The sequence below is a fragment of the Artemia franciscana genome, chromosome 17 (genome assembly GCF_032884065.1).
Source record: "Artemia franciscana chromosome 17, ASM3288406v1, whole genome shotgun sequence".
NCBI lineage: Eukaryota > Metazoa > Arthropoda > Branchiopoda > Anostraca > Artemiidae > Artemia > Artemia franciscana.
In genome coordinates, this window is record NC_088879.1 from 4,834,661 (window position 1) to 4,862,337 (window position 27,677).

A 27,677-nucleotide genomic window follows, 5' to 3' on the forward strand; every position below is an offset into this window, starting at 1 on the left:
TACTTAGTTATTTCTTCCTCAATATGTTTGAACATATTTGAGGAATGTGAGCAACAAATATGTTGGCTTGCAGTTAGATCTCGATATAGCAGCTAGTTCTTTTTTTTAAATAAAGCTATTATTTTTCTACTAGATATTAAAAACTATTCCAGGTCTATTCAAAACATTCATTCTAATTTAAGTGAACTGATCCCTTCTGACTTGGAGGATACCGAGCAACTAAAGGAAAAAAAAATCGTGTTTTGTCTCGGAGATATAATACTTTTAATTAGAACTTCTGAAGTTTGACGATCACGACTCTTCGCATCACATTTACCACCCTCCGGTTAACGTTCATAAAGATAATTATCATTAATAGTAATTGACTGTTTTTTTTTACGTTCCAGATCATCAGACTAATATAAAAATTAAAATAACATTATTAATATAAAATAATTTTAACATATATTTTTACTTTCCAGAACATCAGATTAATATAAAAATTCACATTAAACAATATAAAATGGTAGATTTTTTTTATTACAAATGCAGAACGGAATAAAATGTTTGTCTCTTTTGCTTATTATAAGCATGAAATTGTTGTTTTGGTTGTTTAAATTGGAGCCGTGGAACGTTGAAATTGTATTTGTGTCATTTATGATAAAGATAATAACAACTGATTAATTATAATTGAAAATAACCGGATTCTCGAACGCACACATACTTATTCTAATTATTATCCGTGTTTTATACCAATAGATTTTGACTTTCTAACCAATATACAATATATTTTTTTTTTTGAATAAAAATTGGATTTCAAAATCGCTTGATTCAGCAAAGCATCGTAGTTTGGGCACGAATCTGTCCAGATTATTTGAAATTTTGTATGAAATTATGTATATTAATTATAAATTTATAAATTATACTGATTATGTATATGAAATTATCATATGATATACATCGATAATCTGACTACACGTGACCTAAAAGGAAAAGTGGACTTGGAAGTCGTTTATTCACTGAGAGTAAGTACCAATTAGGCCTTTGTTCGTCAACAGCTTTTAACTTTACTGATCCAAAGGTACTTCCCCGCATGTTTTCAATGTCAAAATATATCAAACAGTTCGTGGTAACGAACTGTAGTAAGGAGCGACCCGGCTCAATAGTAACCGAAACCCTAAGTCATACAATCTTAACGAAAATCACACCATCGAATTCAGCGTATCAGAGAACCATACAGTACAAGTTCCAAGTCGCGAGAGGGCTCATTCTAACGGAAATTAAAAGTTCTAGTGCCCTTTTTAAGTGACCAAAAAATATGAGGACACCTAGGTCCCCTCCCACGCTTATTTTTTCCCAAAAGTCACCGGATCAAAATTCTGAGATAGCCATTTTATTCACCATAGTCGAAAAACCTAATAACTATGTCTTTAGGGACGACTCACTCCCCCACAGTCCCCGTGGGAGGGGCTGCAAGTTACAAACTTTGACCTGTGTTTACATATAGTAATGGCTACTGGGAAGTGTACAGACGTTTTCAGGGAAAAGTTGGGGGGGGGGGGTTACGTGGAAGGATATTTCCATGGAGGAACTTCTCATGGGGGAAGAGAATTTCAATGAAGGGGGCGCAGGATTTTCTAGCATTTTTTTTTTTTAAAAAATCAATGAAAAAATCAATATGAAAAGTTTTTTTCTACTGAAAGTAAGGAGCAGCATTAAAACTTAAAACGAACAAAAATTAATTACGCATGTGAGGGGTTTACCTCCTCGTTATACCTCATTCTTTTATGCTTAAGTATTTTTATAATTTCAACTAGTTATTCTACGGCCTTTGTGATTCAGAGGTCATTCTTTAGGAATTGGGACAAAATTTAAGCTTTAGTGTAAAGAGCAAGGTATCGGCGAGGGTTGAACCCCCTCATATACGCAATAAAAATACACGAATATAGAAGTACGCTACGTAAGTTAATGATTTAGTTACATATATTTTTTTTATCAATGAAAACGTTTGTAAAAAATTAAAAGTTTTAGTTGCCGTCTTAAGTAATCAAAAAATTGGAGGTCAACCAGGCCTCCTCCCTCACTCCTTTTTTCTCAAAATCTTCCGATTAATTGCAATTAATTAATATGCAAGTTTCTTTTTAATTATTTATGCGCGGAGAGCCAAGATCAAAACATGCATTAATTCGAAAACGTCCAGAAATTAAATAAAAAAACAAGTTTTTTTAAATGAAACTAAGGAGCAACATTAAAACGAACAGAAATTACTCTGTATACGAAAGGGGCTTTTCCTCGTCAACGCCCCGCTCTTTACGCTAAAGTTTCTTTCTCTTTTAAAAGGTAGAGTTAAGAGAAAGAGTCAAACTTTAGCGTAAAGAGCGAGGCGTTGAGGAGGAAAAGCCTCTTTCATATACGGAGTAATTTCTGTTCGTTTTAAGTTTTAATGTTGCTCCTTACTTTCATTTAAAAAAACTTGTTTTTTTATTTAATATGGAAGAAAGGGCTATTCATTTTTTCTTGAATTAACATTTACCTGCTTTCTTATTATTTTTTGTGAAAAATACATTTTACTTTAGTCCAATCACTTTCGACTCTTAAAAATAAACTTGACTAAATTTTCAATTGATTGAGGCCTCTCCCATGTTTTCGATCTTCTGTAATTGTCTCCAGCTGGGGTACTTGACTATTTATTAATCCTTATTGCGCAATAAAAACAAACCATAAAGCAGGCAAAATCACCATTAAACAGGCATCGTAAAGAGACATGTGATTTGTATTTCATCCTGAAGTGATGAAACTGAAAATTTAAAAAAATATAAGTTTAAAAGTACCAAATTTGATACTTGGTTAGAAAATTTGGCATTTTAGATTCGCACCAACCGTATCTGTTGACGTCAGAAAAGTATTGCTCACTCGACCGTTAAGTTGAGATAGGACGGTTTGGCAAAAATGACTGGATTTAATATTAGACTGCCCTCTACCACTCTGTTGAAATAGTATATTTCCCGCTTTAAATGATGATGCCGTAACTCCTAAGTAAAAACGCCCCAAGTATTCAAGGGTAAGTCATTCAACTTTAACTGAATATCTGTTCGAAAATGGAGCTGGCCGGGTGAAAATGCCCTAACTTTTCAAGGGCAAGTCAAATAGCTGAAACTGAGTATCTGTTAGAAAATGGAGCTGACCAAAATGTGAAAAAATAAAAACGGGGAAACAGCTTTAAATCGTTCTAATCAGACTGGATATTCGGTGGTTACTAGTTTCCAATGGTTACAATCTTAGTGTCATTGGTCTATTCACATAAGAGTGAAGAGCGACATCAAAACTTAATCGAACATAAATTAATTCGTGTTTAAGAGAGGCTACCCCCTCCTCTACCTCGCGCTCTTTATAGAAAAGTTTGGCTCATTGCTCAGATTTTGTAAGAACGACTGCTCAAACAGAAAGGCCGTTAAATTGGAATAAGAAGGGCTTTCAAAATATTAAAGAACTTTAGACGAAAGAGCAGGAACGGGGTGAGAGCTAAAGAGGGGAAAGGTCCCCCTTATATTCACAATAATTTATGTTTGTTTTAATTTTGCTCTTTACGTTAAAATAAAAACTACTGTTCTTTGTTTAATTAAAACTAAGACGAACAGAAATAAATTTAAATGGTAATTCAAGCTTAAACGAATAGAAATCACTACAAAAAAAATGATGAGACCCAGAACGAACAGAAATTGTATGATCAAGTCCAACTTAAAACGAACAGAAATTACCACAAACAGGAGTAGGGCCAGCGCCTAAGCCATCTAAAGGTTAGAACGTCATTTGTGCCTTACTGAAAACAAAAATATTTCTTAAACCTTTTCTCTTTTAGTGCTAATAAATCCAGAATTCTTGAGACCAGAACACAATTTTCGCTTTACTGAAAAAAACAAACTAAACAAGTGACCGTGGATTGTCAGTTAAATTGACATTTCTTCGTTAAGGTTTTAATAATTTTTCATTTATGAAAGTAATTAATGTGAAAACATTTCAAGTGTATTTTGTTTTCAGTAAAATGCAAATTGTGTTTTGGTCTTAAAAAGGCATGCATTTCGGAAAAATATGAGGTGTGTGTGCGTGTGTGGGTATCCCCTCTTTAAATCTCAAAAAGGGCAATAGAATTTCTGATTACCAATCCAACGAGCCCCCTCCGAAGTCTATACGATCATCCTGTCTTCAAATGCCTTATGCGCCCCTAGGGCATAACTTAAAACCCTTGCCCTAGGGGGTTGTCGTACTCGAAGAAATAATTTCCAGACCTTTCAATTGCGTTGCAAAAATGGTTATCTACTAATTTGGATTAGATGGGTCTGGGGAAACGATGTTCGTGGGAAGTGGGTTAGTTGTCCACCATTCACTTTCGAATACTAAAAATGGAACAGGTGGACTAACTTCAAAGCTCTTAGGTGAACTGGGATTTACTTTAATTGATCATAAATTGAATTCAATCCAAATTCACCTATATCTCTGTTGATGGAATTATTCTTGAATAGAAATTTTTTTTATTTCGATTGTTATCCAGATAAAAAATCTTATATTTATTTCACTGTCAATTAAAAGGTTTCATCCCTATTTTGAAATGTTATATTTTCTGTTTTCGAAGTTTCTACAACCAATGACCATCTCAGAATTAAAATCAGATCCATTCCGGTGAAATACGAGGTATAGGGAGGGTATCCACACCCTCTCGTCACTCTGAATCTTAAAAAGAGCACCATGATTTCTAATCCAATGAGCCCAATCCGAAGTTTCTACGACCACCCTTTCTATACAGACTTTACATGCCCCAAGGACAACCTTGCCCCGAGGGCTGTCATCCTCAAAGACATTATTTGCGGACTACACTCTACGAAATTGCTATCTTGAAATTTTGATTGCATGTGTTTGGGGAAGCTTGTGGGCTGAAGAGGGGACTAGCTACCCTCTAATCATTATCGACCATTAAAGGCGGCACCATCACTTCAATTTTTAATTTAATTGCCCTCCAATCTTTCGACTATTAAAAAGGGCTCTAGTCCTTTCCAATCGAATGAGCCCTTTCGAAGTTTCAACGACAACTCCTTCGATACGAAGGGCCCTGGTCTAAATAAATAAATTAATATTTATATAAAAAAAATTATACCCACATCGCCCTTTTACTTAAGATGCACTGCCTATGATTACTTAAAAAAGGTTTTAATCTCAGAGGTTTAACTCTGAGGCATTTCAAGTGCACGTAAGATTTCTTTTAATATGGTTCTCATTCTAGTTCAAACTTAATATACTAAGCACATCCTAAGATGTTGCAGATACGCCCTATGTCTTTTAATTTTGTTCAACATTAATTGTTGAATTAATTCCATCCCCCTCAACATTCCATGAAATTTCCAGCTTAATAACCCTGTCTCTCCCGAGCCTTATTCCGACAATAGGAGTAGTAGCAGTAGTGGTCGGAGTCCCATTCGCGGGCAGGTACAGACGCTATTAATCCAGACAAGAGTTGTCACAGTCGCAAGAAGCCGGAGTCACGATTAGTCGTGATCACAAGTAGTTAGAGTGACAGATTTTCGTTGCATAAATTGTGTATTGAGAAGAAACCTCCTAGAAGCGGGAAGGAGTCTATTATAGATTCCAGGTGCTGTTTTTGGTAAGAAGATATATAACATAAATAATGGCACTTGCAAATAGTCACAGTCACATGCAGTCGTAATAACAAGTAGCTGGAGGTAGGGGTCAGTGGTGTTATATACCTTTCGTACAAAATTTGCTTTTTGTCTATTAATTTTCTGGTGTAACATTAGAACAAAAACTAAATCATTTGAAACCATCCATGTATTGTTTAACATTGGTGGTTAACAAAAGAATAATGTCTAGCTCTGTTGTTTTTGAGCCATTTCCTTGGCCTTGGCTTTTTCAATTTTGGCAATCCTGGCGTTAGATTTAGAGCCAAGGGTTCCACCTCCCCAGTGTTTCTTGATCTCTTCAAACCTGTCGTTGTAATTGGTCTTCACGGTCTCAATCAGTTTGGCCAGCGCATTGCGGTCTCCAGCTTCAACCTATGAAATAGTAAATATTAGCAGCCACTTCACAATTTCTTATTTTGCTATATATTCATTTAGTATCATGTCAGGAAAAAGGAGTCATATCATGGTATATCATGGGATTGGCTCTAAATTTATATTCATCATTCAAAATCAGCATCAAAATAAAGACAGGGAATCATAGAGAAAATTCTGCGATATTTCCGATTAGCCCTAAGCCACTATTTACTTTGAGGTGGAATAAATGACGAAAGCCAACAATAATCTGACAGCTATTGATTCAATCTCTGTTTAAGTAAAGGGGTGGACAAAACTCGCATTTCAAAAGCCAAAAAACGCCCATATTTTTTAAATATGAGTGTTTTTGTACCAGCTTTCAGCCGAAACATATCCTAGATTAACATTCATTTTACCATTTTTTTTTTACATTCATTAACTTAAATTTTCCCCCAGTAGAAAAAAAAACATTTCCATTCCGAATGTTTGAAAATCAAAGATTTATTTACTCAATCTCATTTAGTACACTTTTTGCTAGTTAGACAACCAGCAAGTCTTACAAATTTGCAACGTTTGCCAAGAATATCTGCCTTCATGTCCATTCTTCATACGAGTTGCATACTCCTAATACAACCAACATCATTTTTTTGAATTCATTACTACAGACCTATGTTTACCATATATTCGTCAGTGTTGCCTCGATGAAACTTACCCCTCAAAACTCTCCAAATAAAACTGGCTTAATCTCTTGCTTGCCCTAAACACCTCATTTTCGGCAGCATGCTTTAATAAAGATGCGAAACTACTTTGTTCAATTCGACAACACTTTTCATCCATAAAAACATTTGTAATCTGTTGTTTAGTAAAGTCAACTACACTTAATATATCTGCAGTGAAAAGGTGCACCTTTCTAAACTGTTAGACGCCATTAGTTTTTGATTAGTCATCCATGTTCCTCTTAATTTTTAAATTTGGCACCCATTACGACCAAAAAGAGTATAACTAGATATAAAGGACACTTTCATTATCCTTGGTACTTTAGCACCTGTTCACGAAGCCAAGCAGTCTTCTATCCACATTCTTTGGTAGACTCCATGACTCATGTTCACACACAAAGGAAAGTATATTACTTTACTTACATAGACAGTTCAGTGGCGGTTCGGGCCTCTCTTGCGCCTGGGACAAGATCTTAATTGTCTCCCACAAAATTTTCAGGACAAATTTTACCAAAATTATTTTCAATTTATTATTTGAACTATTTACTTATTACTAAATTAATTTATAAGTAATTATTTATTGGTTATTTTCATTAATTAACTGCACCATCTACTTTATTAATAAAAATAAAATGTCACAACTTAGAGAACGATTAGAGTTGTTGAATTTTTCCATCGTTTAATTTTATGCCCCAAAAGTTTCTGCACCCGGGCCAAGTCCCCCTTCTGTCTCTCCCCTAAAACCGCCTCTGCTAGTTCATTACAATTCTTTTAACAGCGCCGGGTCAAATCAGGCGAAATATTTGCTCCTGTAATAGTGTTGTCAAGTTCCCAATCACTAAGTGGCACATGGTTTTAATAATAATGTAAAATTATCGCCAAAAAACATGGGGTAGAGGAAATGGGGTAAACTTTTTTGGGGTGGAGGGGATCTTTATTCACGCGAATACAAAAACAAATAACAGTAAAAAAAGAGTACAATAATAAAGTTTATAAATTTCGTGAACAAGTTTTCGTAAGTTATTTTTCAACAGTCACGCAGCAACTGAGATTCAGATTTAGGTTGTTAGAGGCTTCGTGATCAAGAAGAACCTAGAGTCCATAAATTTAACTATCAGTTTTCGGCTTTTGCTGAAAAACCGACGATCTCTACATAAAAAGTATTCGCATTTCGACTGCATTATGTTTCACAAAAATAGAAACATAATTTTTATGCGTCAGGTTAATACTCTCACTAGAAGGCACTTAAGGTATTTTTTTATTTGAAACAAGCAAACTCTGCCATAGCCAAGCAGCTGTAACTAGAAAAACAACAAGATAACCGAATCTACGAATTCATTGTCTCAGACCTATCTATTTACCTAGCCAGAACTATAATATTACTCCAAATTTATCTGGAGTATGTAAACATGGCTAAAATATAGAAAGGCCATCCTTTCTGTAACGATTTTCAACATATTTAAAGGTGAAAACGTAATTCAGTAGATGGATACAACTAAATCAGCAGCTATAGATGATAGCAAAATTGTCGTCTTTTGATGACAAATTAAAACCACAGGACAAAACAGGATTTAAAAAGATATGAAGTATTTATTAGAGCAAGTTCTTTACCTGTGTAAGAGCAACAGCGGAACATGTCTTCCTGCGGACGAGCCTGCCAAGCCGAGACTTATCCTTAACAATACAATAGGGGACGCCCATCTTTCGGCAGAGTGATGGAAGGAAGATAACAAGCTGAAAGGGAATAAAAAGTTTAATCAAAATGGTTTTTGCTCATTTCCTAGGATCGTTCAAAAACTAGAATAACTCAGGGTTAAAAAGCTCGTTTTTAAACTGTCAGTGGATGTCCAGAGTAATAATGGTTTCATCATGTCATTTGGCAATGTCGATCTAGCTCAGCCATTCCAATACTACAACTACAAATTGAGGATGCAACTCAAAATGTGGCCATCACCCTGGTACAAGAAATATAATTTAATTGTAAGTATATTTACAACTGAAAAAGCTTTAGTTCATTTTGTTTCCAACAGAAATACCTACCGGGTTTTAAAAATATCATCATAAATTTAAATTTCCTTTGTCACAGTTGGTAAAAGAAAGAAAAAGAAGCAATTTCCCAAAACAAAGGAAAGGCTTTATTACCCCCCCCCCCTCCCCTCGGAAAAAAATCGTTGCCATGTACCAGATTTCAAACTGAATCAAAACTTGTACAAAGAAAATAGAAGATACAATAAGTTCTAAAAAATAAATTACCCAAGAATGCACAATAACAAAAAATCAGGTCCACAAAAGCACAGTACGTAATGATAAGATATCGAACTTTTTCCACAGTATTATTTCTCCAGAAGAAAAAAAGGCTCAAATTTATTGCTTAATAGTAAAAAAATTTGAGTCTAAAAGCTAATCTGCAGGATAAGTCTTTTTAAATAATAATAAAATAATAATAAATGAATAGTAACAGTAATCAAGATAATGTGATACGTCCCAATTTAAAATAGAATAGCCTAAGTTAATTCGCTCTATGGACAGGTGAATGGGACATTTGGGAAACATATCAAATGTCGAACCCTGAAAATTTCTGAAGATACCATTGATCCAGGTCAACTATTTTTCGTTAAAATATTAAAGAAAACTTGCTCAGAATCATTATTTACCCTTTAGTTAATCTTCATTTTGGGTTTTTATGCACTTGTTTTACAGGTTTGGCTTTTAAAAAGATACTGATTTCAACCTTTGAACAGCAATTACTATTCACTAATATAATAATATAAATTATCTTTTTCTTCCAAGATACTGCTTTATAAAATGTATTAAAGATTGGATTTCAAAGATTTCCAAGTACTATTTTTTCAGAAGAAAAAAGGGGTCAAATTGATAGCTTAGTAATACAAAAATTAGCAAGTGTAAAAGCTAATCTACAGGCTAAGCCTTTTTAAATAAAAAAAAACGAAAGAGAGAAGTGTAACAGTAATCAAGGGAATGTGGTGCATCCCAATTTAAAGTAAAATATCCTAAGTTAAAATCTACTGATTATACACAATTAAAAGATAACAGAAAGGAACTGTGAAACAGTTATATCTGTAGCTATATTATTATTAACAGTACAAGGAAACCCTGGCTTCAATAGTACAAGACAAGATGTAACAGAGCGCTGATAAGCACCAAACATGACAATAGCCTATACCACACACCCCAGTCAGTTGCAGATCCTAAGGATGGGGGGAAGTACATTAGTCCTCCCCTAGCACCGTCCAATTTATTCAAAGATAAAATCAAGTCACCTATTAAAGATGTTTCGAAAAAACCAACAAGCATGTTTATAACTACTGGCACACAAAGGGAATGCATGAGCATTAAAAGCCCATTTTAAAACTAAATTTCGTCAAAATTTTATTACATATTACTAAAATCCTGAAACAGCCACTGATTCCGAAAACCAAATATGAATGAAATCGCAATCCACATTTTAATTTTGAACATAGCTCTTTCTTATATATATAAAAAAACATTTTGAATAAAATAAACAATTACGTGTACAATTACTTCCAATTAAGGAAGATAAGCGAACTTGAAGACCATTTAAAGTTCAACCAGAATAGAGGCCAACAACACGTCACGATTGGTAATTCCTTTTAAGGTGAAGCAAGTCCTACCATCAACCCTCAACGAGCTGTGGTATTTGGCTCAGGATCGTCTCACACGGACTTCGACCCATTACTGTCCAATACCCCACTATGCATCAGAGGAGCTACCCAGGTTTAAATACAGATTGTTATTTACTTGAATTTCAGAAGACAATCACTAGCTATTTCCTTCATGGTAAAACACTGTGTTCGTAAGGACAGAGGTTCGAGTCCTGGTGTCACTAGTTATTTGGTTTGGTATGGGGGTCAGCCACATGCAACTCACCAAGAGTCGTCCTAGGTCTAACCGAGTAACTGGATAAAATTAAAGAAGATGAACAGGCAGGAAGTACAGAAGCACAGGATAGCTAAACCCCCACTATTGCACTTCTTTGCTGAAGGGGAATAAAACTAATATCAGCACTGTCGCTTTGAACTACAAAGTCTAGTCCCATATTCTTTCCTTTTTTATCCTTTATTCTTTCCTTTTTTTCAAGCTAAAATCGCTCATATCTGCATATTCAACCATCTATGTGCTCAAAATAAGCAAAAGCAGGGTTGGTGCGCTAGATTTGAATTTTTTTGTCCAAAGGGTGGAGGTTCGATTCCTGGTGTGGCTGGTTATTTGGGTTAGGACAGGGGTTAGTGGCAGGACTGTAAGCTCAGCCACAGTCCATCAAGCTCTAAATTGGTATCTGGAGAAATCTGGGGAAGGCAAGCAGGAAGGGTTTGCGAAAGCAGAGGACGGCAGATCCCCAACCCCATTGCACTTCCTGACGGAGATAAGCACCGCCAGTTTTGACTTTAAAAGGGTCCAATTCTGTATCCTTTACTTTTTTTTTAATAAGCAAGAAGTCAAAAAATTTCCCTACATTTATAATCCAAAAATTAACAAGTTTTGATTATTATCTGGTATTTTGGGATACGAAAATTGTAAATAATTCAACCTGTATCTTTAACACACCACAAATCTTGCAAAAAAAATAATGTTAAAATAAACTGACAATACAGCCAATGAAGATGACCTTATTAGTGTATTTGAAATCCACTTCACCCACCAGACTCACTAAAAGTTTCAACTAGATCCCTCTAAAAATTACCATAAACGATTTGGAAACTCAAGTGCTCATCGCACCTTTTAAGCCAAGCTTATTCTCATTAATAAGCTCATAAAACAACTTATTTTTGATTTATTATAAAATGTCCATTTCAATAAATCATTTTCAATGCCAAAAGTGAAAAACTCACTTCAACTGGGTTAACATCATGAGCAATAACAACCAACTGCGCCTTTTTCTGTTCAACTAAGCGAGTGACATCGTTAATTCCCTGACGAACAACAGCAGGTCGTTTGGTTACCGGCACTTCCTTACCAGCAGCCTTGGCTTCAGCCTGGGCCCTCAAGCGTTGCCTTTTAGCTTGTTTTGACTCTGGCTTGTATTTGTCCAAAAGTTTGAACATTTGTACAGCTGAAAACAAACAATACACATTGACTACTTTACAAAACAGACAACATGTATGGATTATGGTCATATTTAGTCTAAAGGGCACAAATTTTAGATCATGGTGGCTAATATTTATTAACAGTTAGCAATACAATAGTAAAAAATAGAATTATGTAACAAGCTAATAATAATTCAATTTTCTTGTCTCCCACTCATCTCTAAATGAGCCTAGGATATTTTTATTTTAACCCTGTGGTAGGACAGAGTTAGCAATAGAGGGCTTGGGGTGTAACACAACCTGCTTCAAGGTTGAGTTACACGCTACTTGTCCTTGCAAAAAGGACCCAGCGACTGGAACGTCAAGTTGACAGCCTATAGACCACCATTGGCTCAGGAGGATCTTTTTCCTTTCTATATACATTTTGTTTAATATGCAACTTATTACAACCGAACAGTTATACAACTCATAATAAAATAACTGACCAGTAACAAAATTAAATAATATAGGCTGAAAGTACACTAGCCATGTAATATGTAGCAAAAATAGGTAAATAGTGATATTAGAGTGAAATAATAGTTCTAAAAATAATATATTTCACTGCCTAACACTCTTGTGCCTCCTAATAAACCCTAGGATAGTTTCATTTTACAACAATTCTGAAGATAGGACTAACAACCCAGGGTAAGGTCAGAAGCGAAAAAACTTCCTCTCATCATCTACTGGGCCATCTTCCAAACCAAATCTAACCGGGAGCATAGATTACTATGCGACAGGTAGGCAGTTATTATAAAAGGCCCCGTTATTCCTATTTTTTTCTTTTAATCTCTCCCTAAGTTTCAAATATAAAAAGCTTAATACGATTCTATTTTGTAGCATGACCATATCATTTTAGATGTTATTACTTTAAAAATAATCTCCAAAAAAAGAAGTTTTAACAGAAAATGAAAGCATCATACTAGCATCTAGGACAAGCAGAAATTTAAGTCATTACAAAAATTCATACAAAACTCGCAACAAACATAAAATAACATCTACTGCTGAAAACCAAATAAAATTTTAACATTTTTCTTTGATAATGATAACACTGAAAAATTGGTTCAGCTTCTAGCAATTCATTTAATTATCATGAAAAGAGAAATCACCAATGCTACAGCACAAACACAAAAAAAAAAAAAAAAAAAAAAAAAAAAAAAAAAAAAAAAAAAAAAAAAAGACAGAAGGAGAAAAGGAAGACTGTTTTCCTAAATTAGTGATTAATATAGACCAGCACTTGAATGAGGCCTTAACCCTACTCATCCATACAATCACATAGGTCAAACAGCATAGCCACACACAATCAAACATAAAGAATAATCCATGGACAGGCAGTCATGTCGTCAATAAGTATTTTATATTTTTTTTTCCGTTCATATGCACATTGTTATAAACAAAACATGAATGATAATTAAGTCGTTTATAGGGTTTGAGAGAGGTAACAACACTAGTATTTGTACATTTAATATAAGTTGTTTTTGGAAAAATAAAAAATTACGTTCTGACCTCTAGACCGTTTAGCAGGCGACAGGGCCTTGCTCATGTTGAGATATTTTCAATCCATTACAAGTTCAACGTAATTACATTCATTTATAGCAGTATCATACTATCTTTGTTTAATGTGATTCTCCTCTCTAATAGTCACTATCGAGAAACAGTAATGACGTTTGCCATGGATCTTTACAATTATTATGTTCATAATAAAGCAGAGCATTATCTTATTTTCAGTGCAATTGGGATGCTGTATTTTGGAATCTGTACATTGCAACCCTGTTCATAAAGACAGTTATTGCTGATCCTTATCAGTGTGGTCACTTCATTTGGTTTTTGGACGGGGTCAATTTGGATATATACTTATCATCATACTAAGTGTATTTTGGCAACCCCCTCGGACAAAGTTTTTGATAAACCAAATCATCAGTATTACCATTTTATTAAAACAAACGTTTTTAATTCTCCCCATGAATTTTTTATGATATTTTCAGGAAAGTAGGAATAACTGCCGTTTTAGAATGAAAATACCGAAAAAGTTTATCAAAGTCTAGAGGGGGAGGGGAATCTTAGGTGCCCCCAATCCAGCAATGTGTTAATTCATGATTTAAATAGTTAGTGTTCTGCTCTAGATAGTCACTTTGGCTTTACAGCAGCCATAAGTAGAGAGCATGTACATCGTCTCTGCACGTCTGTTGGTTGGTTGTGATAAGAAGGATGAAAAGTTTATACTAGCTGCTCAGCTATACTTTAAGCTTAAGTCCTATTACAACTAACTGAAATATTGAGAATATAAACCCTTTCATATCAGCCAAAAAAGTTTTATTTTGAAATACCTATTTATATTTAATATCAATAATAATTTACTTTTAAATACAAATAATCGAAAAATCTAATAAGCGATAAAACATGTAACATAAAATAATAATAACATCAAGAGAAAATTAAAATCTAAAGATGGGGAGGTTCTCCCATATTCCACAGGGTTTTCTATAACTTCCTCACAATTTTCGAAAGATATGGCTACCTTGGAAGATATACATAATGAGCAATTTGCCTAATTATTATAATTTTCAGTACATTGAAAAAAGCTCTATAACCATTACATACCTCCTGAATGCACAAACAATCCCCATCATTGCACCACTCTCAAATGAGAGATAGCTTAGGGGTAAATAAGTACATCATTATCCCAAAAGGACTTAGTACTGAAATTTGTGCAGCAGTATAACAGCAGCACATGTGCCGCAGTGCAAGTTATACATTAAATACCTGTTTGACGATCAAGGGTGCTCTTGAATTGGTGAATAGGAGGTGGGACCTTCAAACGCTTTTGAAGGATAGACTCTTGCCTCTGAAGACGAATATACTTGGGCCATCTGACAAAACGGCTCAAATCCCGCTTTGGCTGGATATCCTGACCTAAAAATTGAACTCATTTAAAATTGTATTCCATGAATAATGATACATCTAGCAACCCAAAAAAGGATCAGATGTCAATTTAACAGCATGGTTAACCACTCAGGTGAAGAAATTCAAACAAATTACATCATTTTAATAGATCTTGAAAAGCAACAGGAAATAAGATTTCAATAGGCATTCTTTCTTAGGCAATGTTTGTACCATCAGAACCCAGCCCTTGTACTGTAAAAGGCAGAAATGCAGCTATACTAACTCGCAAGAATGGCATAAGACTTATTTTAAGAAAAATTTAATATGGCAACAGCAATAATTCGAAGTTCCTTTAAGATGCATAACAGATCCTTTAATAATTGTTTAAACGTTGTCTAGCATTTTTTTGTACCAGAAAGCTTAAGTTCCCACATATTCTAAAATAGAACCTTTCCATTGATTGTTTTTTGTATCAAGGTTGGAAAGGACAATGGATAGGCATCTAGAACATATTCGACTCGCCCTTCCTTACTCTTTACATTACTAGAATACTATTACTACTACTAATAACTCACTGCAAGACCAAGCCGCCCGAGGTCAACACAGCTACGCGAGCTCCTCCAACCTAATCTATTCAAGACCTCTCTCTTTACACCCTCCCAGGAAGTTCCCACTTCCTTTAAATTTTTATTTATGACATCCTAATTGATTGGAATAATCTTTCCAATCAATTAGTTTCTCAGATAAGGAGTACAGAATTCATTTTAAATAGAAGGAACTGATGTAGCTAAAACAGTATATTTAATTGCAGAACTTTGATGTATCAAAGAGAATAATATAACTTATCATACATCTTTTTGCAAACTCGTTCCTTTCAAAGTGATATTTTAATATTATCGTCAATTTTTTCACAAGAAAAACATACAGATGATGCAAAGTCACTGCCAAGACAAAAAACTGGCCTTCCAGTACTAATTGAAATGAAAACAAGTAATGTTCTCTGTATGCATTACTTGCTCCACAGAGCAAGTGAGATCTAATATGAGAAAATTTGTTGTGAAGTGAAGATAATTTTGAAGACAAATTTGGATTGATATGCAATAAAAATAAACTTGATAAAATTAGCCTGTGATGCTTCTTTAAGCGAATATTTCCAGAATATGTCTCTAATTCAATCTGGGCTGGATATTGATAGTAAATATATTTTGTCAAATAAAACTTAATTGATGCTGTCTGCAGTCTTCTTGATACAAAACAGGATTTTCTGTATTAGCTAAAATGAAACCGAAACATCATACTCGTTTGGTTGTAGTAAAAAAGGTTTGAGCTAATTATAGATAAGCAAATTCATCTCTTTAAAGACAACATAAATTTTTATTTGCTTTCTTCTGTTTTTAAGTTATTGTCTAAATAAATTTCGTAGTACCAAAAAATCATGCAGTCTGTATTATTTTACAAACTGGAAGGGAGGTACAATATGATCTAACATTTTTAGGGAGCTATGGTAAAACAAAGCTTGGACACCACTGATCTAGATTGTCAGTGAAGTAGCCTATTCACAATCCAGATTACAAACTTACTATACAGTTTGAAGGTTTTGGCAAGTTTTGTAGCCAGTGATGATAATGAAGAAATGGGGCTTATCAGAATCAATCCACATGATAGTTCCTGATCAGAAAATGGTTTATACAGCCATTACAAGTATCTAACTGAAAACAGGGCTAAGTTAAAACATTTTGGGGACTTACAGGACAAACAGCATTTTGAATTTCAGCAAATCTATAAATCTTAGGTAGTACATATATTTTATAAATATTAGAAAGTGTATATTGCAAAAAAATGTCAGTGATTATACCCATCATCAAGGTACAAATTTCCCGAGCTTACTTACTTGCAACAAGGACTGTAATAAAGAACAGTAGATCTATTAATAAATTATCATTTTTATAAATAAAACCAGAGAGTAGATTTATAAAATAAAATAATTATTATACTAGAAATCTAAATCAAAAAGCCAATAATACAGCATAGAAAAATTATATTTTTAGTTTGAGTTTAAAAATAAGTGATTATCTCATAACTATTTTTTTTTACCTGTTGCACTTGGTTTAAAATAATTTAACTGTCATGCAAGGGCGTATCCAGGGTAACAATTTGGAGGGGGAGAGGCGCAAAAACTTTTAAATCCATCAATAAATTTGAATGTATTTTTGTTGTTTTTATGCCAAATTGATCAAACACTTGGAAACATTTAAGTTCTATTGCTTCTACCTTGGTTCTACTGCCCTAGCAATGATTCCTGAACAGATAATAGATGAGACATATCTATTAACAAATGAACTAACCTCCTTTTTATACAATCTTAATAAGGGAGGAATTAATGCCAAGTTTGCTTCTCACTCAATTGGACTATCTGTTTTGAATTTTTCTTCAATTAGCCATGGTTTGATACCCACAACTATTCCATTTTAATTCAAAAAAGAAATTCAAGGAAAGAAATCTTGAGGAGAGGGTCAAACCCTAACCCCACCCCCTGGATAAAACCTACTGTCATGATGAATTTATCACTGCCACAAAACAAATCTCTAAAGAAACAATAGGCTATGTCTAGGAAAGGTTTCTACCTGTTATATCAGTGGAACAGGAAAATACTTTATCAAGAAATAATTTTTCAATTCCAATTACTACTTCTCACTACCATATCCTGAGATCTAACACCTAAAACTTAGGAATGCATAGAAATAGTAGGCCAAAGCCCATAACACAAAACTGACAATATTATTAGTAACAAAAAGAAAAACATACCAATGCCAAAGTTCTTTGGTCTCTTTTCAAAGAGAGGGTTTTCAACTTTCTTTGTGACTTCCTTCCTGGTAGCCAAGGGAGGAGGGGCTACCTTCTTTCCTACCTTCTTCTTTCCCTGAAAAACAGAATAATTTAAGTAAAAGGAACTTAAGTACAGTAAGAATTGCACAGATTGATAAAAAAGACAATCATCCCTTGAAGTTATTACTGGTGTCAAGTTAATGTTTCAGATGTTGGATTCCTTTTTAATGGGACAAATAGTAAGCTTGTTGCTCAAACTTACTGCAGTAAAACTGACCCCAGGATCCTGCATTCCCAAATAGGCATCAATCCACTGTGAAGCCAAAGGATAATATTGATCAAGCACCTCATTAAACATAATCTCCTAAACCCCCTAGAAGTAGATCCTAAATACCCCCCTTCCAGTTATAACATTTTAGGGTACTTCTGTATTATTCAGAGCACACTCAATAAGTGAATTTAGGTTCTTTTGTGAAACAAGCTACAATGCAGGTACATTTTATGAGAAAGTCTGGTTTCATAGCCACAAAGACAAAGGTTAAGTTAGAGTTCCAAGTTGTAATTTTACAATTTTCCTAATAAAGTGTTATATTTTCATCATATTTTGTTCTATTTCATTAGCTTTATCAAAAGTTTGGCTATATATTTGCACAATAGGGGGAGTGTGGTGCATTATATCAAATACCTAACATAACCTAACCACCCTCTATGTAAAATATTTATTTAAAATGCACCTGCATTGTAGTTTTTTTTCATGAAAGAACCTAACTTCACTTATTAAGTGTGTTCTGAATAATACACAAGTACCCATTTTAGCCTAAAATTTGTTTTTACTTGAACTCCTTTTTGTCTAGAATAACTGTTCTGCTTTCAAGACTATGGCCTGTGTCAACCTTTGCTTATTGACCCCCTTAGCCAATTGGTTCTTATTGAAAGAATAAACTTCACTGTTGTTTCTATTGCTATTGATACCCCATAGCCATGTAATCAAACACTTTGTTTGTTTTGATATGTTGTACCTTCTTTGCTTGAGTAAATGTCTGTACAATTGCCCTTAGCACTATTTTTGCCTTTTAGTATATGAGCCAAATTTTAAAATTGTCTTGCATATTTTTGAAGAAGCATTGAATTCTCATATTGAAATTTTCCTAGCCCAAGGCACAAAAATTAGATCTAATCTTCATTTGAAGTTTTGGATGGATAATAAGAATAATAATAAAAAAAAAGTATTTAAACTGAATTTTCATTTTTTTGGTACTTCAATTTAAAGAGAATTATCATAAAAAAGGGAGTACAACATGGACTCTTAGTCTTCTGGGACAAAAGTGTATCTTATAGTTTTTGAGATGTAGTTCTTATGATTCAAGTGATTTTTTCTTTAACACCTGGTCAAATTGAGGGCTTAGCAGTTTATACATAAATCCATTTTTTCCATGCCTTAAGAGTAGAGAAGAAGTACAGGTTGAAAGGACTTAGTGCTATAATCTAGGCTTCTGATCTATTCTTGACCAATATTTTAGATAATTTCCAGTACATTAGTCCTCTTGGCCCAAGGACATGTGACTGTAGTTTTTGAATTGATCAGGGAAAAATGTTTTTGTGGCTTATTTCTGGGCTCCTAGCCCCTCCTCTTTTCCAGAGCAAAATGCTGATGATCTATTTTTACCAAGAAAACAATCTCTAAGTTCCATGCCACTAAACTCCTAAGATCAAAAACACCTACCCTCTTTTCTACTATATGATCTATGAGTAATTGACAGTTTGCATAATTTACAGCCCTTATCCCAATGAATGTGGATTGTACCATCCTTAGATACAAATTTGGTGATATTCTTTACTATACTGAACAAAAAGGGTACCTTGAAATGTTCATTAGATGTCCTAAAGAATTACAGAAGAAACATATGGAAAAGGGTTCTAGAATGTGAACTGTTACCAGGCCCCTGGAAACAGTTTAGGAGAGCAGGCCTTCTGCAGGAAAAATACTACATCCCTATCCACTATGTATAGCCCTATATTCAGCAAAATTATACCATCTCATATGACTGGCTTACCACTAAAGTGAACATACCCTTGATGCCTTTTTTATGCTCTTTACAAATATAATAATTTCTTCTACATTAAATTACAATTTAAGCACTTTTTAACCTGACCTTACCTTATTATAAATAATTTTAGCACTGATAAAACACTATTATTTTGTTGGAAACAATGGATAACTTGTACTTAATTGAAAATTTGTCATTTTTAAGAGCTTAAAAAATACTTCAATTTGAATTATAGTAGAAGCAATTATTATATTCATACAGAACATAAAAAAAGGCGTCAAGTGGTATGTTTGCTGTATTGGTAAGTCAGTTACATGAACTGTCATAATTTTCTGAAAATTCATCATTTTAAAAGAGCTAATTGCCCTTTTCTTGTTTATTTTATTTAATTTTATTGGTTCATTTCCCTATTAAAGTACTTAAATCTCAATTTAAGATAGAAGTAATTGTTATATTCATAAAGAGCCTAAAAAAGGGCATCAAGTGGTATATTCATTTTATAGGAAAGCCAGTAATACAAAGTGCTATAATTTTACCCTTTATTCTATACATATCTAAGAGAAAACAATGAAATTATTACTTTTCAATATGCAGCATCTTTTAATTGATCACCTTTCTATGTTTCCTTCCATTGTCATCTACATTTCTAAATGAAAAAGCCAGTTTTCTAGTATATTTAAGGTTAATAGAAGGCTTAATAGAATTTTATTTAAAAATGTGAATGAAAATAGAAAGTTAGTCTTAGATGAAGTTAAATCTTTTGTGGTAAATATTCAGTGGTTCTACTCTACAAAAGGAAACATGGCTTACTGAAACAAAAATTGTGGCTATATGGTAAATGGTAAAAATTGGTAAATGATGGTAAATATTCAGTGGTTCTACACTACAAAAGGAAACACAGCTTACTGAAACAAAAATTGTGGCTATATGGTAAATGGTGGTAAATATTCAGTGATTCTACACTACAAAAGGAAACAGCTTACTGAAACAAAAATTGTGGCTATATGGTAAATGGTAAAAATTGGTAAATGATGGTAAATATTCAGAGGTTCTACACTACAAAAGGAAACACAGCTTACTGAAACAAAAATTGTAGTACTAAATTGCTTGTTTTTCCTCTTTTTCAAATATAGTGGTTGCTTTTCTGAGAACAGCTAGGCTGGTAATTATATCACTGTTCATATTATTGATTAACAAATAAAGTGAACATACCACTTGATGCCTTTATTAGATTATTTAAAAATATAATAATTGATTCTATCACAAATTCAAATTTAAGCAATTTCTGAGCTCTTAAAAACAACAAATTGCCAATTAAAGTATGAGTTGTTAATTGGTTGTTTTTGACAAAATAATCTTGCATTTTCTCAGTGCCAAAATTATTTTTGGTTGGTTAGGTCAAAAAGTGCTTAAATTTGAATTTGTGATAGAAGCAATTATTTTATTTGCAAAGAGCATGAAAAAGGCATTGAGTGGTATGTTCACTTTACTGGGAAGTCAATAATATGTAGTGATATATTTGCCAGCTAGACCTATTTAGCCTATTAGGTTTTGCTTCCTTCTAGGCTACTGGTATTTCATATTGACAAAACTAGTAGCCTAATGATAATTTAACATCAAATAGCCTAGATTTTATATTCTTTTGTAATCAGATAGGCTTAATGTAAATGCATTGGATGAAACAAGAAAACCATCAACACAAATATAGAGCAAGAGATACGTCAGATAAGTAGGCTAGCCTGTATTATTTAGGGCTACATGTGGTAGCCATGAGGAGGGATTGTCAGAATGTTAACTATGGTATGTGAAAATGGCATTATGCAAAGAATCTAATGGTACCACTTAAATTGTATTTGCATTATTATTTTGAGCAGTTGATATTCTGGTAAAATTCTAGTTAATTGACTTCTTGCTATCTTGGAAAGGGTTTAGGTTAGGAAAATGAAACTTTCAGGGATGGGTCTACAGGCTAAAGTATGTCCCGGGAAGGTATTTTAAAGTTACCACCTCCACTCCTTCTCCCTCTAGAGGGCCCTGAAAATTACCTACGTGACAGGTCTATACCTATTTATGAATAAAACCTAGTCTTGGCATACCTATTTGGATTGGAACAGCTTTGTTCATTTCTTAAAATCTAGTATATTTCTATTTCTTATCCCTTAACAGCAATGTCTAATTTGACTCATTTACCCTCAATTTGGTATAACAAAGCCCAATTTGTCAAAACCCTTCTGCTAAAGTACGATTATGAACTTCAAATCCATACAGTAGGCATAATTTTCAATTGACAAAAGCAAATTCTAGCTAATAAATTAATCACCAAAAGAAAATTTTATCACTTAAAAGACTATGATTGATGGGTGAGCCATTTCTTTTAGTTAATGCTGAAAATGCCCTTTCTAATGAATATAAAATCTCAGATATGAGTAAAAAAGACTGGTTAGTATGAAATCTAAGAAATAGTTTGAAAGTCTTTACCTTTTTAATTACCATCTTGACGATTAATTATGATAAATGTCCTCTCTTCAACCTTGCTCCGATAAGAATGGAAGAAATTTCACTTAATCTTTTGTTGTATATTCGTTTTCATGGCTCGATAATTCTGCCATCTAAACATAACCATTATAGGGGCCGCTAAAAAGGCTATAAGTATATCCACAAAACCGCGTCTACATTCGTTGTTTTCTGGAAAACTCGTAATCTGGATTTGTGTGGACTGCTACTGCCGTCCCAGTTTCCCGTTTCTGACTAAGACACAAAAAGATACCAATAGATGAAATGAAAGGGAAGTCATAGGGCTTACCAAGAAATATAAAGAAGCTTTTAAAAACTCTCAGAAAAGGCTAAATGCAGAGAAATCTAGAAGGTCAAATTTGATTACCTGCGGCTTTCTGGAAATGTTTTCTGGAAAACTCGTAGTCTGGACTTGTGTGGACTGCTACTGCCGTCCCAGTTTCCCGTTTAGATGAAATGAAAAGGAAGTCATAGGGCTTACCAAGAAAGATAAAGAAGCTTTTAAAAACTATCAGAAAAGTTTAAATGAAGAGGCTTTCACTAATTGAAATGTAGAAGGAAAAATTTGATGACCTGCGGTTAATAAGACCCTAGAAAACAAGGAGACATGTAGTAGACTAAATTAGCTGAAATGGTTAAATTAGACTTATTAAATATACCCCATTTTTCTGTCGTAACTTCTTAGAATATGTAAAACGTTGACATACTTAAAAGTCTGTTGTATAAAGAAAGTGTCATTTCGTTTCACTTGTCACTTTCTGTGTTTTGTTAAAGAATAATATTAATTAAATATAGTTAACGGAAAAGAAATAGGCAGACTCATCCTGTTTTTCTAGGAAATGAATTTTTCCCTGTCTAGTGAAATTTTGGAATACTAAGATCTTGTTACTATAGCAAGATCTTATCATTCCTTAGCTTGTTCGAACAGAAAAGAAAATATTTCTGATAATTCGTTTATAAAACAAGAAAAGTTTTTTCTGCTCTTCATTAGCTACTTTAATTTCATAGCATTCCTCAATAAAACTTTGAAGATAAGGGTTGAGGCTTTCGTAATAAAACAGGCATATAGAGTCAATAAAAATTTCCATATTATTCATAATGGTTTTACATATATATTCTGTGACATAAAATACTTAACGAAAGAATTTAAAGCGATATGTGATGGCTCATATACAGAAGATATCCCAATTTAAAACAAAATTTTACGGACTTTAAGTGAACCATTGTGGTAGGCCTAATTTACAGATGTGAAACTACTAATCTGCTTCAACTAGACATGTATAAATTTTAAAGATATCAGTTACCTTACTTAGTTGCTTTTAAAATGACCATTTAATTAATGTGATGCAAATAAGTTTTCCGAAACTATCCAAACCTGTATATCCTTTTCACACTGAAATAATTGAAAAAAAAACAATAGCAATAATTATACAAATAGTAATAGTTTATTGTTACCCTTTGTATATAACAAAGATGCACTCACAGGAGTATGAAAAAAAGAGAAGGAAAAACGGATAGGACACTACAAAAACAAAATTTACGCATAAATATTGACAAATTGTAGTAGAAAATGTTGATTTTCATGCAAAATAAATTTAAACTTTCTTTTTGACAATTTAAATATTGCATGGTTAAACTAAAAGTAAAAACATATGTTTTTTTTGTTTATTTAATTGAGTTTACTTTAAAAAAGAATATTTTTTACACAATTCAAAATAGTGTGACGAAAATTATGTTTTCAAGGATTTTTAGAGTTTAAACGAATTCGAATATTGAAAGAATATAAAAAACTAGCAAAGCTTAAACCACTCAGTAATAAAAAATGAAAGATAAAACAATATAGATGAATAAGTATTAAAATTATTGACTGCACACTCGGAGAGCTTTTAAAGAGGAAGAAAAACAAAAAGCTATGGCCAAATTTTAAGTGAAAGTAAACGCAATAAAGAGTAAATGAAAAAGGTCAAAAACTACCATCAAAATAAAGATTTCACAATTGAGAAAAAACAGCAAGTGAAAGAAGAATTATTTATAGAAAACGTGCCAAAGGTATAGCAATTGGATGTGCCAAAAAAGTAATTGGAAACGAATCCTCTTAGAGCTATTATTTTTTTATTTTCACGGTTAATTTGGTTTATAATAAGAAATTCCAACCTATTTTTTTATGACTTTCAAGTGTTGGTCTCGCAGCAATAATTACATCCCTATTAGCTTGAATCGGGTAATTGGAGGTACCAATAATTGACGATTATTAATTGCTGTGTACGGTACATGCAGTTTTCAAATTATTATTCTTAATGTGAGTTAACATACTAAAAAATTGATACTTATTTTTTTTTCTTAATCAATTGCAATACTAATATATATCTTAAAATTTTTAAGCACTGTGAGAGGCCTTTGTTATTAATCTTCACAAACTCATAATCACTGACACATCATCATTCTGCCTGATGTTACTAGGTATCTATGCAGTGTTGCCAATACTTCAAAATAAAATGTACCGGTTTTCCTATAATTTTTTTCGCAATAGTACGCAATTTCGGTAACATGGGACTTGGGAAAGATATCAGAGTAAAAAAAGAAGCAAGTACATTCAAAATCCTCCTGAAAATTTGACTGTTGGGATTTTTTTTTGAATTTACCGCACTGTACCAGGAATTCTAAACTGTACCAGAAACGGTATAAATATTCTGCATTAGAAACGCTGTATCTAGGTGGTTATGGCAATACCCTTTAGGCCAATTTTTGCTTGTGGGCTAGCAAAGTGATTCCGTTTTCAATTGACTTTCTGTTGGGTATAAAGCTCCTCGGCTAATATTCACGCTTTGGTTAGAATTATCTAGACTTCTTAGACTTATTTACACAAAAATTATTTAGAAAATTTGATAAGGTTGCTAGTAAGACGTACTGTATACAGTTCTTTTGTTTAATTGCCCGTCTGAGCTGGCTTCGACTTCAGCGAACCTTGGTGGATCACTCGTTGCCTCGTCTCAAGAGCGTATTTACCTAGGTCTACCTATTGGAGATTCAATATCTTCAACAAGAAAGTTATTGGTGGCTAGAACTGAAAAGAAAATCCGGGCTGCTTATGCTTCTTTAGTGCTGTCGCAAACAAATATGACAAAAAAGCTCCTCAGGAAAATGTATAATGCTGTTGTTCTCCTCCATGTTTTGTACTTAGCTCCGTTCACAGTTATTCTGAATGAAAGTGATAAGAAGCAGATTAAAAAGCTATTCTTTCGTTATGCGAAGTTTCTTCTGAGTGTTCCAATATGGTCTCACAACACCATACTGAAACAAATTACGGAGTTCTCGACCCGATCATACAGCTGGATAATTTGTATGTAAAATTGTCGTCAAAAGAGGTTTGCCACCCTTGGAGTGGTTTACTTTTTCGAAAAGTCTAATTTATTCATGTTTTTATTTTGTATATATTTGTTCCTATTTTTGAATGTGTCTTTCTTTTTTTCTCTTTTTTTTGATACTCCATCGCCATGCCTTTGTGCTATTGATGGGTTATAAAATACATTCATTCATTCATTTATAGCTAGTGTTAGTATCAAATTGGAACTGTTGCCGTAATGGCTTTTATAAAATCTTTGAATCAGACTACTTTTCTTTTTTTTGTAAATTCTTGTCATCATGATAAAATAATTTAAAGCCAAATCCTAGCAGCATACTAATATCCAGGCATATTTACTTTTACCCATTTGGTGAGTTTCCAGTTTCTGTTGGTAATAGTTTTCTTACTTGATGGTAAGGCTAGTTTTGGCTGACGAAACTGGAAGCAAGCATTTACTTGGCCATTGAAACTACTTCCCTAGAAAAGCTAGAAAATTTCCCTAAAAAAACAAGAATTTTTAGCGATCAATTTTGATAAAAATCAATTGTTTCCTTGAGCTAACGAAAAAAAAATGCTAGCTAACATTGTTAGACAATTTCTATTACAAATCGAACAATTGTTATAAAGAAAAAATTGTCAGGTTGAAGCGCAAGAGCCATATACGGATAATTCTACACTACAGACATTAAACGAGAAACCATGAATGCTATTATTCAATAAAGTTGGAAAATACTTGTGTGGTTTTCCAAAAACATCTCTAAAGATAGAATATTCTAATCGTTATACATAACTCTCTGGAAGCCAGCTTTATTTTCCATCAATACTTGTGACTTGAATTTGGTTTTCCATTGAAACCAATTTTCTGTCATCTAAAAAATACTGTTAAAGAATTTTTCTTACACATCAAATCGTTATCCCAGAAAAGTTGACATGACTTTTACCGAAATCTTAATCTTAATCAAATAAATGCAGCGGTTTTACGGACTCTTGCAGTGATTTTACGTATCGTATTCAAAAAAGGCATCATGCTAATTTTTGATAAGAAAAAGTCGGTAAAAACGACCAGCCCTTCGGTAAAATTCTTCCCCTCCAAAAATAATTGGCAAGTGACGACGCTGGTCGGACAACAAGCATGAAAAAATATAGGGATAGGCTGTTCTAATCGCTACACATAATTCTTTGGGAGCTGGAAGCCAGATTTATTCTCTATCAAAGCTTGTGACTGGAATTCGGTTTTCCACTGAAGCCAATTTTCTGTCATCTAAAAAATACAGTTAAAGGATTTTTATTTACATGTCAAATCGTTATTGCAGAAAAGCTGTCCAAGAATTTGAAACGTAATAATCAAACGCTGATAATTCTGCATGTCAGTACTGCTAATTTTTACGCTATAAGCAACAACAGAGAATAAATGAATGCTATAATATATTCAAGATAGATTACCATTTTGTTATATTCCTAAAAGTATTTTCAGTGATAAGCTAGCCTGTTTCAACTTTCATCCAACAGTTTACCTTTTAGCCTGTTGAGAATTATTTCCCATCAGTTTTTACTAGCTAATCTTTCTCTCAACTCTTCTTTTTAAAACAGTAAAAAACTTTAGCATAAAGAACAGGGCGTTGATGAGGAAGCAGCCCCTTTCATACACGAAGTAATTTCTGTTCGTTTTAAGTTTTAATGTCGCTCCTTACTTTCAGTTAAAAAAACTTGTTTTTTTATTTAATTACTGAACGTTTTTGAATCAATGCATGTTTTGATTTTGGCTCTCCGCAGAGGAATAATTAAAACGAAATTTGCATATTTTTTTTGGCTAAATGGCTTTCTCATAGTTTTGATTGAATGATTTTGAGAAAAAAAAGAGCGGGGAAGGAAGCCTAGTTGCCCTCTGATTTTTTGGTTACTTAAAAAGGCAACTAGAACTTTTAATTTTTGACGAATGTTTTATTAGAAAAAACTATAAGTAACTTATAAATTAGCTTACGTAACGAACTTTTGTATTCTCATGTTTTTATTACATATATGAGGGGGTTCACCCCTCGTCAGTACCTCGCTCTTTACACTAAAGCTTAATTTTGTCCCAATTCATTAAGAATGACCCCTGAATCACAAAAGCCGTATAATAAATAGTTGAAATTACTAAAAATACTTTAGCGTAAAGAACGAGGCATTAGGAGGAGGTGAGTCCGTCATAGGCGTAATAATTTCTGTTCGTTTTAAGTTTA

The 27,677-nt window shown here is 33.3% G+C and overlaps 1 protein-coding gene and 1 non-coding gene across 2 annotated transcripts; both read right to left on the bottom strand.

Moving 5' to 3' along the window:
• Window positions 1-5,799: 5,799 nt before the first annotated feature.
• Window positions 5,800-22,209, bottom strand: LOC136037719 (large ribosomal subunit protein eL8-like). Its single transcript, XM_065720490.1, has 6 exons — window positions 22,077-22,209; window positions 17,530-17,644; window positions 14,605-14,754; window positions 11,611-11,831; window positions 8,351-8,473; window positions 5,800-6,041 (listed from the first exon to the last, which is right to left on the bottom strand). The coding sequence occupies exons 1-6, from the start codon at window positions 22,089-22,091 to the stop codon at window positions 5,856-5,858; spliced, it is 810 nt and encodes a 269-aa protein (XP_065576562.1). The 5' UTR covers window positions 22,092-22,209; the 3' UTR covers window positions 5,800-5,855.
• Window positions 8,541-8,615, bottom strand: LOC136038329 (small nucleolar RNA SNORD36). The gene has a single exon (XR_010620197.1). It is a non-coding gene; the product is annotated as a small nucleolar RNA SNORD36 (small nucleolar RNA).
• Window positions 22,210-27,677: the final 5,468 nt, after the last annotated feature.

Coding starts and splice junctions, on each gene's coding strand:
- LOC136037719 (XM_065720490.1), bottom strand. Junction 11,832..14,604: donor CACCCTTGATCGTCAAACAG/GTATTTAATGTA, acceptor GTTTGTTTTCAG/CTGTACAAATGTTCAAACTT. Junction 8,474..11,610: donor ATGATGTTAACCCAGTTGAA/GTGAGTTTTTCA, acceptor ATTCCCTTTCAG/CTTGTTATCTTCCTTCCATC.